This window comes from Mus musculus, chromosome 6 (assembly GCF_000001635.26).
Source record: "Mus musculus strain C57BL/6J chromosome 6, GRCm38.p6 C57BL/6J".
Lineage (NCBI taxonomy): Eukaryota > Metazoa > Chordata > Mammalia > Rodentia > Muridae > Mus > Mus musculus.
Window position 1 is genome coordinate 132854410 of NC_000072.6, and position 15302 is coordinate 132869711.

Consider the following 15302-nt stretch of genomic DNA (forward strand, 5'->3'; position numbering starts at 1 on the left):
GTTGGCATAGTAGAGAGAAGGAAAATAAATCTATAGGTCATTAGTGACTATAGATAAATATGTCCTATGGGCCAAGTGTCAGACAGAAAAGAAAAAAGTCTTCTGTTGTGTATTTAGTCTCATTTCCCTTACTGAATGATTCCTGAGACTGAAAAGATTTTCATACATATGTTTGCATGCAGTAATAAACAGTACAATTTTACACAATGTTTGCAGTCAGTGCTCTAATATATATATATATAATTGCTAGCATTTTTAAACAGTAGCACCTTAAACATGATCAGTGAGCCATGCTTGAACTACATGATTCAGACATGTTGAGCAGTAGAAAAAATGATGTTGAGAGAATGAGTTTTGTATTCAAATAATGAGTGCATGGATATTGCCATGAGCATTCCTTTGCATAAAATCAAATGATGAATTTGTATTTTCTCAGTACTGAACCTTTGGAAGCTAATGATTTTCATGATATTATTGGGTTGTGGTGAGTTTGCAATTAGTGATATTTATACTGTACATAGGATTGGAACCTAGCTGATTCAAAAATTTCTAAAGTTATATGTTACTAAGGAATTACTATGTACAAATTTAGATTTTTGCTGCCTTATATAAAGGATAGAAATTTTATATGATTACCCAATACTCATGTTTACAGAGATTAACATATGTATGTAAGAAGAAATTGAACAAATCAAAAAATGATGCAAATAAATATATCTTCATTTGCTTCTCAGAAGAAGAGATCAACATTTCCTTCACCAAAATTTGCAATGTCTCTAGGATGCAGTGTGAAATGCAAACTACATCTAGATGGAGGTCAGTTCTTCTCTATAGGGAAATACAAAGGACTTTTATGATGGAAAGAATAAAACCATTAGCAAGGCTTAATGGCTTGTTTGGTATTAGACCTGTACATTGTTTATGGAACATGATATGGAGCTTTGTTTATTGAATATGCACAATATTTTAGAAGCATGTTTCAAAGAATCTTAAGTAATTACAATAGAAATTGAAGCATCCAAGTGAAGATGAATGGTGTCCTACAGGTTACATTTATAGTCATTTTGAGTGTGGAATTTATAATTGGCATCTTTGGCAATGGATTCATAGCGGTGGTGAACATAAAGGACTTGGTCAAGGGAAGGAAGATCTCTTCAGTGGATCAGATCCTCACTGCTCTGGCCATCTCCAGAATTGCACTGCTGTGGTTAATATTAGTAAGTTGGTGGATATTTGTGCTTTACCCAGGACAATGGATGACTGATAGAAGAGTTAGCATAATGCACAGTATATGGACAACATTCAACCAGAGTAGTCTCTGGTTTGCTACAAGTCTCAGCATCTTTTATTTTTTCAAGATAGCAAATTTTTCCAACCCTATTTTTCTTTATTTAAAGGTCAGACTTAAAAAAGTCATGATAGGGACATTGATAATGTCTTTGATTCTCTTTTGTTTAAATATTATCATTATGAATGCACCTGAGAACATTTTAATCACTGAATATAATGTATCTATGTCTTACAGCTTGATTTTGAATAACACACAGCTTTCTATGCTGTTTCCATTTGCCAACACCATGTTTGGGTTCATACCTTTTGCTGTGTCACTGGTCACTTTTGTCCTTCTTGTTTTCTCCCTGTGGAAACATCAGAGAAAGATGCAACACAGTGCCCATGGATGCAGAGATGCCAGCACTAAGGCCCACATCAGAGCCTTGCAGACATTGATTGCCTCCCTCCTCCTGTATTCCATTTTCTTCCTGTCTCATGTTATGAAGGTTTGGAGTGCTCTGCTTCTGGAGAGGACACTCCTGCTTTTGATCACACAGGTTGCAAGAACAGCTTTTCCGTCAGTGCACTCCTGGGTCCTGATTCTGGGCAATGCTAAGATGAGAAAGGCTTCTCTCTATGTATTCCTGTGGCTGAGGTGCAGGCACAAAGAATGAAACCCTACAGTGTACAGACCTGGGGTATATTTATGTGGATGATCTTACATATCTTAGAGGAAAATGGATTAAAAGAAATTCTCATATTTATAAATTTTTAGGTCTGAATTACATAAAAATGTATATAATATTTTCAAAGTACAAGATAGTAGTTTATAACTTACATGATAAATACTGTCTATGCATCTTCTAGTCTTTGTAGAATATGTAAAAACATGTTTGTTGGATACAAAATTATGTAAATGTAGATTACTCGAATGTAAGAAATAGTTATAACAAACATTAATTTTATAGCAGTTTTTTTCCTTTTACATAGAATAAGTAATCTAAATACAGGGAATATGGTTACACATATGGCTTAAAGTACAACTTTATATTTTTAAATAACTTGTTTGTTAGTATTTTCAATTAGCACAAGCTTGGATCATATTGGATAATGACACTTCAATAGAGAAAATACCTCCATCTAACTGGACAGTCAGCATATCTGTGCAATATTTTATTGATTTATGATTGACGTGGTTAGGCACAACTCACTTTTGGTAGTGTCACCTCTGGAATGATGATTTAGCCTTGTATAAAGAAGTCTGAGCAATCCATGAAAAGCAAGCCAACAATCAACATTCCTCCATGGACTTTTCATCAGTTTCTGCCTCCAGATTGTTGTCTTAATTTCTTCCTTGACTTTCCTTCAAGGTTGGCTGAGTTATAAGTCGAAATAGGCACTTTCCTCCCAAACTTGCTTTTTTGGTCATAATGTCACAGTAATAGACAGCAAATTAGGATATATACTTAAAAATATTTTATATGTCAAAAGCTTAAAAAATGACATAAACCATTCAGATTATGGGAAATAATATAGGATGCACATCATTTAAAATGTAAGATTCAACTAACAATTTTCAAAAACATTTTGACATCATGTATCTGCATTTTACTCGGTTGAATAACAATCAGTTTGTCATAGGAACAAACATTTAGAGTAAGTTGTAACTGTCCAACAAGAAATGAATGTGGTTATTTGGTTCCATGCTTGAATGACACAAATGAGAGGTTAAAAATTAAATATATTCTGCATGTCCTCAGGGCTTGGCCAGCAAAATGAATGGAAACAGGCAACCTTGGGAAATAGTAGGAGGAAGCCCCTCTAGAATGTACCAGAGACTTAGGAGGTGAGAGACTCTCAGGACTCAAAAGGAAGAACTTTATATGAGATGCCCTGCAGTTTTGAAAGGGAACTTGTAGAGTCTACCTCCTCTAAGAACATCAAGTGGAGGGATTGTGTTGTTATCCCACAGTCAAAGTTTCTGACCCAGAACTATTCTTGTCTAAAAAATTCCAGGGAAAAAATGGAGAAGAGCTTGAGAGAAAGGAGGTTCAATGACAGGCCCCAATTGAGATCCAGCTCAGAAGGAGGTTTCAAAGCACTGACACTATTACTGTTGCTATGGTATGCTTACAGAAAGGAGCCCAGCATTGCTGCCCTCTGAGAGTCCCAACAAGGAGCTGAGTGAGCTGCAGATACTTACATCCAACCAGTGGACAGAAGCCAGGGACCCCTGTGGTTGAATTAGGGAAAAGGCAGAAGGAACTGGGGAAGAGGATCACCCCATAGGAAGATCAGTAATCTCAAGTAGCTGGTCCAAAGCTCCTGGCACATACACAAAAGAGGACTGCCTGGTCTGACCTCAGTGAGAGAAGATGAACATAAACCTCCAGAAACTTGAGGCCCCAGGGAATGGGGCAGCTTGGTGTGTGCATGGTGGGACTAGATGAAAACATCTTGCAGATAAGGGAGGAAAATGGGATGAGGAATTATGGGAGGGTGGACAGGGAGAAACAAAGATAATTTTTTAATAAAGTGAATTTACAAACCATTTTGAAAATAATATAGTGCCAAGAAGAGTAAGAAGGAATTATTGCATAAGTACTTTATATAGAGTGGAGTGGAATATTGGAATTTCACTTTCAAAAACTTTCATATATTCTGAAATTTTAAAAATATTATATTTCATTTAATAATGAAAAATTTCAAGTTTCTGTTTTCATTGTTGTTTTTGTTTGAGTGGGTTCTTTTTTAGTTCTTCTTATAGAATGCCTATATTTATTTTTTTTAAAAATATAAACATTTTATAAACATCCTTTCTGCCCTCGATCTTAACCAAAATTCAAGCAATGATGTCTATATTTTTGGTTCACATATTTGGAGATATTATCTGGAAAAATAGATACCATTAAATAAAACGTGAGAGTTTTCAATATGAAAACAGATGCTTTAATATTTATGTAGCAGATAATCTGTGTGTTTCATATCTTTCCTCCTCACATGTCTAATGAAATGTTTGTTTGTTTGTTTTTAACTTGAGGAAGCTAAGATTCTGATAAAGAAAAGACTTAGCATTAAGTTGCTAGCATTTTTGATGTTTCCTTTATTATCTATGGTTACTTCTATGTATATAGTATTTTCCTTTTCTCATATTTATGAAATTTTTATAATATATATGTTATATATATATATGCAACTAGTGATATCTGTATATTTAATGAAGACTTCAATAACACATATCCATAAATTTCTTTTATATGTGATTATTCATACACTAGATACTAAATTTGGTTTATTTCCAATAACAATATAGGTATGTACATATGGACAGACAGACAGAGAGTGACAATGGAAGAGAGAGACAGATTCAGAGAAAGAATGAGATTGAGAGAGAAAGAAAGAAAGTGAGAGAGGGAGAGAAGGCATAGAATAAAGGAACATGAGCAACTGACCAACAAATATAGGTTGGAAATACATAAAATATAGGACAAAACATATATAAAAGTCCTAAAAGAGATACATTAGTAAGAATAAAATGGCAGAATTATAGACCAGTGTATAATATATAGTTAAATTATATTTTATATATTTTATTTCATATATTTTTATCTCATAGACAACTATTACATAGAAAAGAAATAAATGAAAAATAGTTGAAAATATGTGGGAAAAGACATAAGAGCACAAGCTGAGCTTGATGGTTGTAGGCCAGTAGTCCTACCTATTCTGGAGGCCGAGGAAGGAAGATCAGGAGTATATTGCAGTATTGTCTATAAAAGTCCTCTAAACATCAATTTAAAATTAATTAATTTAATTTAAAATTTACATTAACATTTAACTATTAAGTATAAGTAGGAGCAAGGCCATCCTACAGATTCAATCACAAGTCACATGCTTCATAGACAGTATCAGCAACATAGCTCAGCAGATAAGACACTTGATTCCTACCTTGAAGACCTGAGTTCAAATTCTGGGTGCCAAAGAGTAGGAGTGAGGCAACTCCTGTAAGATACCATCTGAAACTTAAAAGCCCAGCGCACAGCCACACAGCCACATATATATACACACACACATACAACACACACAGACACACACAGACACACAGACACACATATAAAATATACACAAGACAAGCACACATATACATACACATCCACACAGAAACATCCACACAGAAATATATATATATTGTGTGTGTGTACATATATATGTATATATGTATATGTGTGTGAATATATATATATATAACACTTAAATTATTGGAAAAAGTAACTTTCAACATATTTAATTGAAAAGAAGGGAATGTATATCTTAAAAAGTTTGTTTTTTAAACTTCTACTTACAGATAACTTATATCTTATCAAAACCTAATATTGTTTTTCAGAAACCAGATGAAACATGGTACGTATATTAGTTGCTGCTACAGGTGTTTTGTTGTTGGTGGTGGTGGTCGTTTTGTGTGTGTGTGTGTGTGTGTGTGTGTGTGTGTGTGTTTCTGTGTGTGTTTACTGCTAGTAAATAATATAGCTACAACACAATCTATCTTCAGATAATTATAAAGAAATATATTTTCCTGGGAGATCCAAAGCAAAACAAGAAATACTTAGTAGAAAGCAATCTACACATCCATTCTTATTTTACTTCATGGAACTAACGTATTTACTTAAACAAACTGTGGATTTTGAGGAACACTTATAGCATCTTCTGAAAACTGAGGCTCATACACCACATTAGTCTTTCCCTGAATTCTTACCCAATGAATTTTAGAATTTTACCTTCATCTGTACTTGATGAATTCAATTTACATAAGAGACTAGACAAGACAAATCCTTGCAAAACAGTAAAGAAAGTGGTCTTTATTTGCATGCTAACAAATTAGATTTTGGCTTGAGTTTGAAAATCAGTAACTATAAATTAGGCACAATATGAAGGAAATAGTATATCCCTAGTTGAGATTTCACATGGTTAGTGATACAATTTGCATTTGTATTTTTTGTTAATATCTCCAAAACATTGTAAACAATACTTACTTTGTCAGAGGAAAAAAAGAATAATGTCTACATTCTACCATATAATAAAATTCACACTAATCAGACTGGCTCACATTGGTTTTTTCAAAGAATGGAATACACAGGTGTTCCACATAGTCCATCTAGGTTGACAAAATGGACAAGCAAAGATGGATGTCTATATTCCATGTGGTGGCAGAATCTAAATACATCTACATTGCTTTAAGTCTCAGCATGTTTAAGATAACCAAATTATACAATCTCTCATATTTCTCCTGAAATAAAAAGACAAATAACATTCCTTTGCTTCTGTTGGGAATTCAGTGCTTTTGTTTCCTTAAGTTGCCAAGGTAACATTATTAGACAATAAAACTTACATGAACAAATTCAGGTAAATAAATATGTATGAAAAATGTATCATGGAAGACCAAACCGAGGTACATTTTCAACTTTTCAAATACAACTATTTATTTTAAGAAACTCTTCATGGTATTACACCCCTGCTTCATTTTCCTTTGTTTACTGCCTTTGTGAACAAACATCTTAGTAAGTTGAGGCTGCATGGCTCAGTGTCCCTAGGAGTGATCACCACGTTTCACAAAAAGTCTTTGAAAACCAAAATATCTTTTGTTTCTCTCTGTGATCTGCTTTGTGTTTCTTCATAGAAGATTGAAGCTTTGGTGGGATTTCAATTTATATTCAAGACCACCCTGATTGACAGGCTACTGGTACCATTTCATCTTCAAGCCATTCCTTTGTCCTGACTTAGGAAAAGAGATGCCTTCACAGTTCTATTTCTTAGCTCTTTGACAGACAAGGCCATTGAGGAAAGGACCTATCTATTTGACCAGTAAGACAAAATATGTCAAAAAAAAAAAAAAAAAAAAAAACAAGATCTCCACAAGAGACTCCCAGAGCTCATCTGGTGTTTGCAAATTATTTCTGGTCGTGGTGCCTGTTTGCAATGTGGTTGATATACCAAGTGACACTTAATTGGAGAAAACTTATCTTATTTTTACTAATGGGTATCAATTTCATACAGTTTCTTGGACAGCATTGGTTCCCAATGTCTATATCCCCATCGGTATTGGAATCCCATAGAACTGGTAGCTGTGCAAGGCCTCTGTGAACTTGTATGTGCATCAGTTCTACTATACCTAAAATTCATTTTTTAATTAGCACACAAAAAAATGGCTTCATTTGGGTATTATAACGAATATATGTCATTTTGTATTTGTCTTTTTCCCTCTCCTTTACATGTGTCCTTCATCCCCTTGAATCCCTTTTGTCAGATTCCATCCTTCCCTAAATAATATCCTGCTTTCACATCATATATTCAACTACATTCTCTGATTTAACTCACATACATATAAACTTAAATATAGACAAATTCTATACAAGAGAGAAAAATACATGATAATTGTTTTCTTGGATCTAGCTTATTTTGCTCAACATAATCTACAGTTGCACAATTATCCTGAAAGTATAACAATTCTACTATTTTCTGACTACATAAAAGTGTGTATATTGTCACATTTTTATACATTCAGGCACAAAGAGGCTAGCTAGTGTTTTAATAAATGTGAATATGTAAATATATATGTTGTTTTATGATTTAGAGACTTTCAGTTTTATACTGAATGTGTTTTGGCAAAATTTTATGTTTTCAGTGTCCAGAAGCAGCATTCTCTCTGGGGTTTCCAGTTTACACCCCACTGACACAAAGTAAAGATTTCTCCTGTTCTTCAGTTTTCAAGAGCATCTATTCTCCTTTGTTTTCATGAAGATAGGAATGCTAATGGGTGAGATAGAATTGAAAAGCAGTTTTAATTTGCATTTCACTGATTCTGAGGAAGTTGAATATTTATTCAAGTATTTATTGACCACCTGTATTTAGCCTATGTGTCCTGTCAATTGTATTATTTGATTGGGGGAACTAAATTCATTTTATAGCTCTTAATGTGTTTGGTTAATCTCCTATTTGATACATAGTAGGCAACAATTTTCCCTCTTCTGAATAAAGTCTATGAATTCTGAAAATTGTTCTATTTATATGCATAAACACTTAATTTGATGTAAATTCATTGATAAATTTGGAATTATTTAATGTTCTGCTGGAGTCTCTTAAAGGAAGACTGCACCTTTCTCTAAGTGATTTTTCTATTTTTCTCTAGATATTCGAAGGCATTTATGGCTTTTGACATTTTAAGTTGTAGCTAACTAGTTTTATTTATCTGTTTCACTACTCTTATCAATATTACATACTGGAGTGTGGGCTCATTTCTTGACTGTTATGTCTTATCCATTTGCCTACACATTTCTTTTTATGTCAGTACTGTGCTATTTTTGTTACTGTGGTTGCATAATATAATTTTAGGTCATATCTTCAGATATGTCTGCACTGCTTTTTGTTAGCGATTGCTCTATTTGTAATTATTTGTGCTTCTCTGTGAATTTTAAAATTGATCTAAAACTGTTTCATCATGTTATTCTACCTATCTCTGAACATGGGAAGCATTTTATTCTTCTAGTGACTTCTTCACTTACTCTCTTAAAGTACTCCACTGTGCAGTCCTTTTATATAATTGACTGATTTATTTTTAATTATTTTAATTTTCGGGAAAGTATTTTATATAAATGGACTTATTTTTTTGCCAAATTTGTTATGGTAATATAGAAGTCCTTTGGTATGTGTGCTGAGTTTTCTATCTGTTCACTTTGTTGAAAGTATTTATATGATCTAAGAGTTTCTTGGTGTAGGATTTAGTGGGGATTTTTTTGCAAGGATTAAACCATCCAGAAATGTAACTAATTCATATTGTTGCATTGTGTTTTAAAATGGTTGCTATACTGTTATATCTCTCCTTTTTCAGGTGGAACAATTTTTTTTTATTTGTAATTCCTTTAGGACTTTTATCAGGAAGTTATAAAGGAGTTTGTCAAATACCTTTTCTGTATCTACTGAGACAATGTCACCTATACCTTTAAGCTTCTTTTTGTATTACATTGCATTATTTATTTGAATATATTGGGTCAAACCTAATCCCTTAACATAAAACAAAATTTGTCCTGGTACATAACCTTCCATAGGTATGTGTGTATACATACATGTATACATATATACACATACAGAAACACTCCCTTCCACATACAAATTATTGTTTTCAAGTTTAGTAGAACTCTACTGAATAAGTCAGGATTCAGACCTTATTAGTTGTAGATTTTATAACTAATGCAATATTGTTGTTTTTATGAGTCTGTTTATATTTTTATAACTTAGTGATTAAATTTTGTTAAATCATATGAATCTAGGACTTTATTTTCTTCTATTGATCAATCTTTCTCAATCTGTGGATTGTGACCCTTTTAGGGATTTATCATCTCTTTAACAGTGGTCTCATATCAGATATTTATATTATGATTTACAACAGTAGAAAAATTACAGTTATGAAAGAGCAATTAAATAATTTTCTGGTTGGGAGTCACCACAACATGAAGGACTTTATTAAAGTGTTGCAATATTAGAAAGGTCGAGAACCACTGTTCTAGATTTTTTTCATTTGGGTGGTGTAACGTTTGTACATATTACTCTGGATTTTGATGGAATCTGTTGTGAGTTTGTTCTTGTAAAAAGATTTTGTTATTTTAGGAATATTCTACTTTCTTATAATAGGATGACATTTTATGAACAATCAAACTTGGTGCTGGGTGCTGGTGGTTAAACTATAAGTGTGTACATAGCATGCATGAGGATCTGTGTTCAGGTTCAGGGATTAAATCACCCAAACACAATTAGAAGACCTGCTAGCTCAAGCAATACAGCCTATATGAAGCAGTGAAGTTTCTTACTTTTCATAGAACCCCATTACAATTGAAAATGAACATCTACTGACAGATGTTAATTAATTCAGAAGCCACATACACAACACCAGAGGTGATGTTTGCCCAGTGAATATACCCAGAGATCATCATCCTGAATAATACACAAATCTATGCTTATCTGCATTTACTCTGTATTTCATCTGGTTTTATCATGGTCCACATATGTTAACCCAGTGCAAATATGATAAAAATTTAACATTGATTCCTGTGATCTCAAGACTGTTGTAACACTGAGTCTTATTCCTTGTAGAGTATATTGATTATGTATTACTGGATCCTGGGACTCTGTTTAGAGTCCTGTGGCTCTGAACACTGCAATTAAAGTAGAACATTTCACAGGCTTGAAGATCTTTAGGTATTGCCTATAATAAGGCTTTGTATTCCACAGATGAGGAGCAGCAGGTAACGTGGATAGCTGCCAAATTGATATATTTCAATCTTATATCGAGGATCAGGTCAAACACACAAATACTTAGATATACCTTGTGTTGGACAGGAGAACATTTTTTTAAGGGAGAGGACATGATGTTGGGAAACCACTGCTCCATTTAGTGGACTACAAAGTTTCTTGTGTTCAAATATTTAATCCATGGAAGACCTCATGCCTGCTAGTCCCACAGCATGCATGTTTATAAATCTTTTCCTTTGAGCCCTGCTATCTGTGAAGTCATCATGTATCATTAGATACTTCAGATTAATAAGCCTAGTTATTCTTGTGATGTAATTTTAATGTGTTTATCAGAAGAACCTTGACACATAGGCAGCAATGAATGAAAATTACTAGGTTTGTATATGATTCTATTTTTAATCTTCAACAGTACAAGTGAAAATTAAAAGCAACATTACTAAAAATCCACACAAAAGAAAACATCTTTTCTCTTCAATCATACAGGTTTTATATAGAACTTGCTTAAAGGTTATAGGCAACATTAAATCAATAGACAGAGGATTATAATTTTGAAAAAAAAACAATGTACACAGACACACATCGAATTATCTATGATTCACTGTATTAGTTATGTTTGCTCCTGTCAGTATTTAAATCTTATCAAGAATTATACAACTAACATGAAATTAATTGATGACAGCTGATTCTTAATAAAATGGTGGCTCTAAAATGAATAATGACACTGCAGTCCTCAAATGCTGTCTTGCTTTTTGACATTTTTGCAAAATAATGGAAATTTTCCTTGGAGTCATTCTCATTTTGTGTGACAAAGACAGTCCTTAAACAGGAGTGGCATTTCAAGTTGATATCTCATATGATTCCATGCAGAGTGAAAGGGAACATAGTTGTAGGGCCACAGTCAAGTTCCTCAGAGAGTACTGTAGTTAGTTCAGAGAGGACCTTACTTATTTCTGCTCCCATTCTAAAAACTCAGAAAGTTCTACCATCAGCTTCCACTCTACACAATTGGTTCCTATGCTTGTATTTGCATTACTCCTCTCAAAGCATATTCTTATTACTTGGAGGAGATAAGCCAGAGAAACCATTACATACATATTTATATTAAATACCCATGCAAAACCAGGAATACAGCCTAGGTCACAAATCTGATGTGTTATAGAAATATGTAGAACCTATAAGAAGTAGGAGGAGCTTAGGAGGAGGAAATTACATCATAAGAGGCATGCCCTGGAAGGGGATATTAGGCTCACAGTTGTTTCCTCTCACTCTATACTTGTTTGCTTCATGGCAGAACCTGTTCTGTTCCACTAATGTTTTGCTATTCTGCCATACCACATACCATAAAAACAATGGAGCCAATGGATCATGAGGTGAAACTTCAGGAAATCTGAACCAGAATTATCATTCTGATAGGTAAATTAATTCAGATGTTTTACTATACTGAAAAAAAAAAAAACTTACAAGGACCATTACATATCTGTGCTGGTGGTATGTTTGCTTCCAATTTTATCTTTTCCTTAAACTTTCTGCATTCTGGCCTGATTTATATCTTCTGATTTTAGTGTACTTGTCAAATTTTAAATTATATAGGACTGACAATCTTTGCATAGTGTGTTTTTCAGGGGCCTATAAGGAATATAGAGTTTTACAGTAAAATACTCCAAGTTTCCCTGCCATATATGACTGTAACCATGCATTTTTCTTCCCATCTTGTCCAGGCTTTGTATCATATTTCATCTGTTTTGGTATCCAAAGTGATAATTACAGAGAAGATATTAATAGTAGGGAAGGAAAGACAGATAGAAAGCTACAGGTCTTTGCTGCTAATAAAGGCATCAGCATATGGACAGGAAGAGATAAGACTGAGGAAGATTCTTCCTGTGCAAAAGAACTCATTTCCCTTAAACACAGCTCCAAGGCCCATGCAAAATACTTCATTCCTTTACATGGAGCAATATTTTGAAAACACTTAATACTGTGCAGCGCTAAATTGGAATTCTGATTAGAACAATGTCAAAAAACTATGAGGGAAGCTGTGCCTTGGAAAAACAGGTTTTTAGTCCTACCTAACTATAAGGATAAGATGGAAGACTCACAAGTTCAAGGGTTGTATGGACTATAGAGTGACTTTAAGGTAAGACTAAGCAATTCAGTGAGACTTTCTCACAACATAAAGTAAAAAAGATTGCTAGTGATATGACTTGTCAAATAGAACACTTGCAAGACAGCAGTAAGGTTCTAAATTTAATTATTCATTTTGTAATAAATAAAACAAAATACAGGAAATTGTCATGTTACTAAGCATGATCTAGATATATGATAATTAATTAGTGGGAAATTTTATTGGGATGAAAATATAAGAGTGACAATTTTCCATAAAAGGGATGTTTGTGCATGTGTGTCTTGTGCATATATAAATGATTGCCCATATGGAATTTTATAAATTAAAATGGCTAGTTTAATTTTTGTGACATGAACATAGCAGCAGTGATCTTCAAAAAGTTTTTTAGATATTCAGGTACTATGTAGGGAGATTTTTGATCAATGTATACAAAGACTGACATATGTGTGTGTTTATAATTAGCAGTTCCATTAATTTACTTAACTAATATATATATAAATTGTTACCAAAGGAAGTACCACATTTCTGGTGTTTTCATATTTCTCAGAAACAATGTTGTGTGACTAAAATTTGCAGATAGGCAAAAGGTAAACATATTGTATATAAATATATCTTTTTTTATAGGTTAGTGCATAAGAATTCAACATCTTATTCAACTTCAGAAAACTGGATATTAGACACAGTGTCTGGATGAAGCAGAGGTGATCTCTTTGGGAAAAAAAGCCAAGTAGTCATAAAGAATTTATGAAACAATTCCTGGGATTGTTTATATTTGTTACAAACAAATTTATATGTTTGTTAGTCAGTAATGTATAAGTGGGATTTTAAAGCATGATTATCTTGAATTTTTAACAAAAAACATGTAGTGCTTTTTAAATGTAGCAGAAACATTAAAAATTGAAGCATGTTCTCACAGATAATAAGCACCAGTGATATTTTTACTTTTACAATAATATTATTTGTGGAATTAGTAATAGGAATTTTAGGAAATGGATTCATAGCACTAGTGAATATCATGGACTGGACCAAGAGAAGAAGCATTTCATCAGCGGATCAGATTCTCACTGCTTTGGCCATTACCAGATTTCTCTATGTGTGGTTTATGATCATTTGTATATTGTTATTCATGCTGTGCCCACATTTGCTTACAAGATCAGAAATAGTAACATCAATTGGTATTATTTGGATAGTGAATAACCATTTCAGCGTTTGGCTTGCCACATGCCTCGGTGTCTTTTATTTTCTGAAGATAGCCAATTTTTCTAACTCTTTGTTTCTTTACCTAAAGTGGAGAGTTAAAAAAGTAGTTTTAATGATAATACAGGTATCAATGATTTTCTTGATTTTAAACCTGTTATCTCTAAGCATGTATGATCAGTTCTCAATTGATGTTTATGAAGGAAATACATCTTATAATTTAGGGGATTCAACCCCATTTCCCACAATTTCCTTATTCATCAATTCATCAAAAGTTTTCGTAATCACCAACTCATCCCATATTTTCTTACCCATCAACTCCCTGTTCATGCTCATACCCTTCACAGTGTCCCTGGTAGCCTTTCTCATGCTCATCTTCTCACTGTGGAAGCATCACAAAAAGATGCAGGTCAATGCCAAACCACCTAGAGATGCCAGCACCATGGCCCACATTAAAGCCTTGCAAACAGGGTTCTCCTTCCTGCTGCTGTATGCAGTATACTTACTTTTTATTGTCATAGGAATGTTGAGCCTTAGGTTGATAGGAGGAAAATTAATACTTTTATTTGACCACATTTCTGGAATAGGTTTTCCTATAAGCCACTCATTTGTGCTGATTCTGGGAAATAACAAGCTGAGACAAGCCAGTCTTTCAGTGTTGCATTGTCTGAGGTGCCGATCCAAAGATATGGACACCATGGGTCCATAAAAAATTTCAGAGGTCATTGGGAAACATTTTGAGATCTTATAGGGGAAAAAGAAAATGTGGGGCTTCAAAGCTGGTAGGAGTAATATAGAGAAGGATAGGAGGAGAATGAAGAGACTAACATTATATATGTGATCTCAGAGGAGAAGGGGAGATTTTTAGGAAATAAAGAGGTACATACAGGAGTAAGAGGGGTTAGAGAGGTAACATAATAATAAGAATGGAGTTATTCTATGCTAAGAAAAATCTATAGTGCATTTGATTCATGGCTGTTCAAGAGACTCCTGAAACACTCATCCTATTGCTGTTGATATTGCTTAATTACTAGTGGTGAAATTTAAATCCCCATTTCTGATGATACCATGTATTATAGGAATAGGAACTTCCGGGTTGGAACTGACCTGTCTGTTTTCTCCCTGAAGACTAGTTTTCATGGTATCATAAGACAATCTGCAAGGTTCCAAAGGACAAAGGCAACTGATAGTTCTATCCTAATATGACACCAGTGAACCACATCAATGCCCAGCGACCACCACTGCATGATAGCCCTTTGTGTCCAATAATGCCACCCATATCCTGTACATAACCAATTTTTCTGTAATTGGACCGAAGAGTCTTTCAACAAGAAGAATACCATGCATAGTACAGTAAACTGAGCTAACTACTCACTAGCTAACTGAGTGAAATCATGGTTATTGGAGGAGA

At 33.7% G+C, this 15302-nt stretch overlaps 2 protein-coding genes across 2 annotated transcripts; both read left to right on the plus strand.

The window, feature by feature from the left end:
* The first annotated feature begins 1028 nt into the window (after window positions 1-1028).
* On the plus strand, window positions 1029-1946 carry Tas2r116 (taste receptor, type 2, member 116). Its single transcript, NM_053212.1, has one exon. The coding sequence runs from the start codon at window positions 1029-1031 to the stop codon at window positions 1944-1946; it is 918 nt and encodes a 305-aa protein (NP_444442.1).
* Window positions 1947-13598: 11652 nt separating this feature from the next.
* Window positions 13599-14600, plus strand: Tas2r110 (taste receptor, type 2, member 110). The gene has a single exon (NM_199155.2). The coding sequence runs from the start codon at window positions 13599-13601 to the stop codon at window positions 14598-14600; it is 1002 nt and encodes a 333-aa protein (NP_954606.2).
* Window positions 14601-15302: the final 702 nt, after the last annotated feature.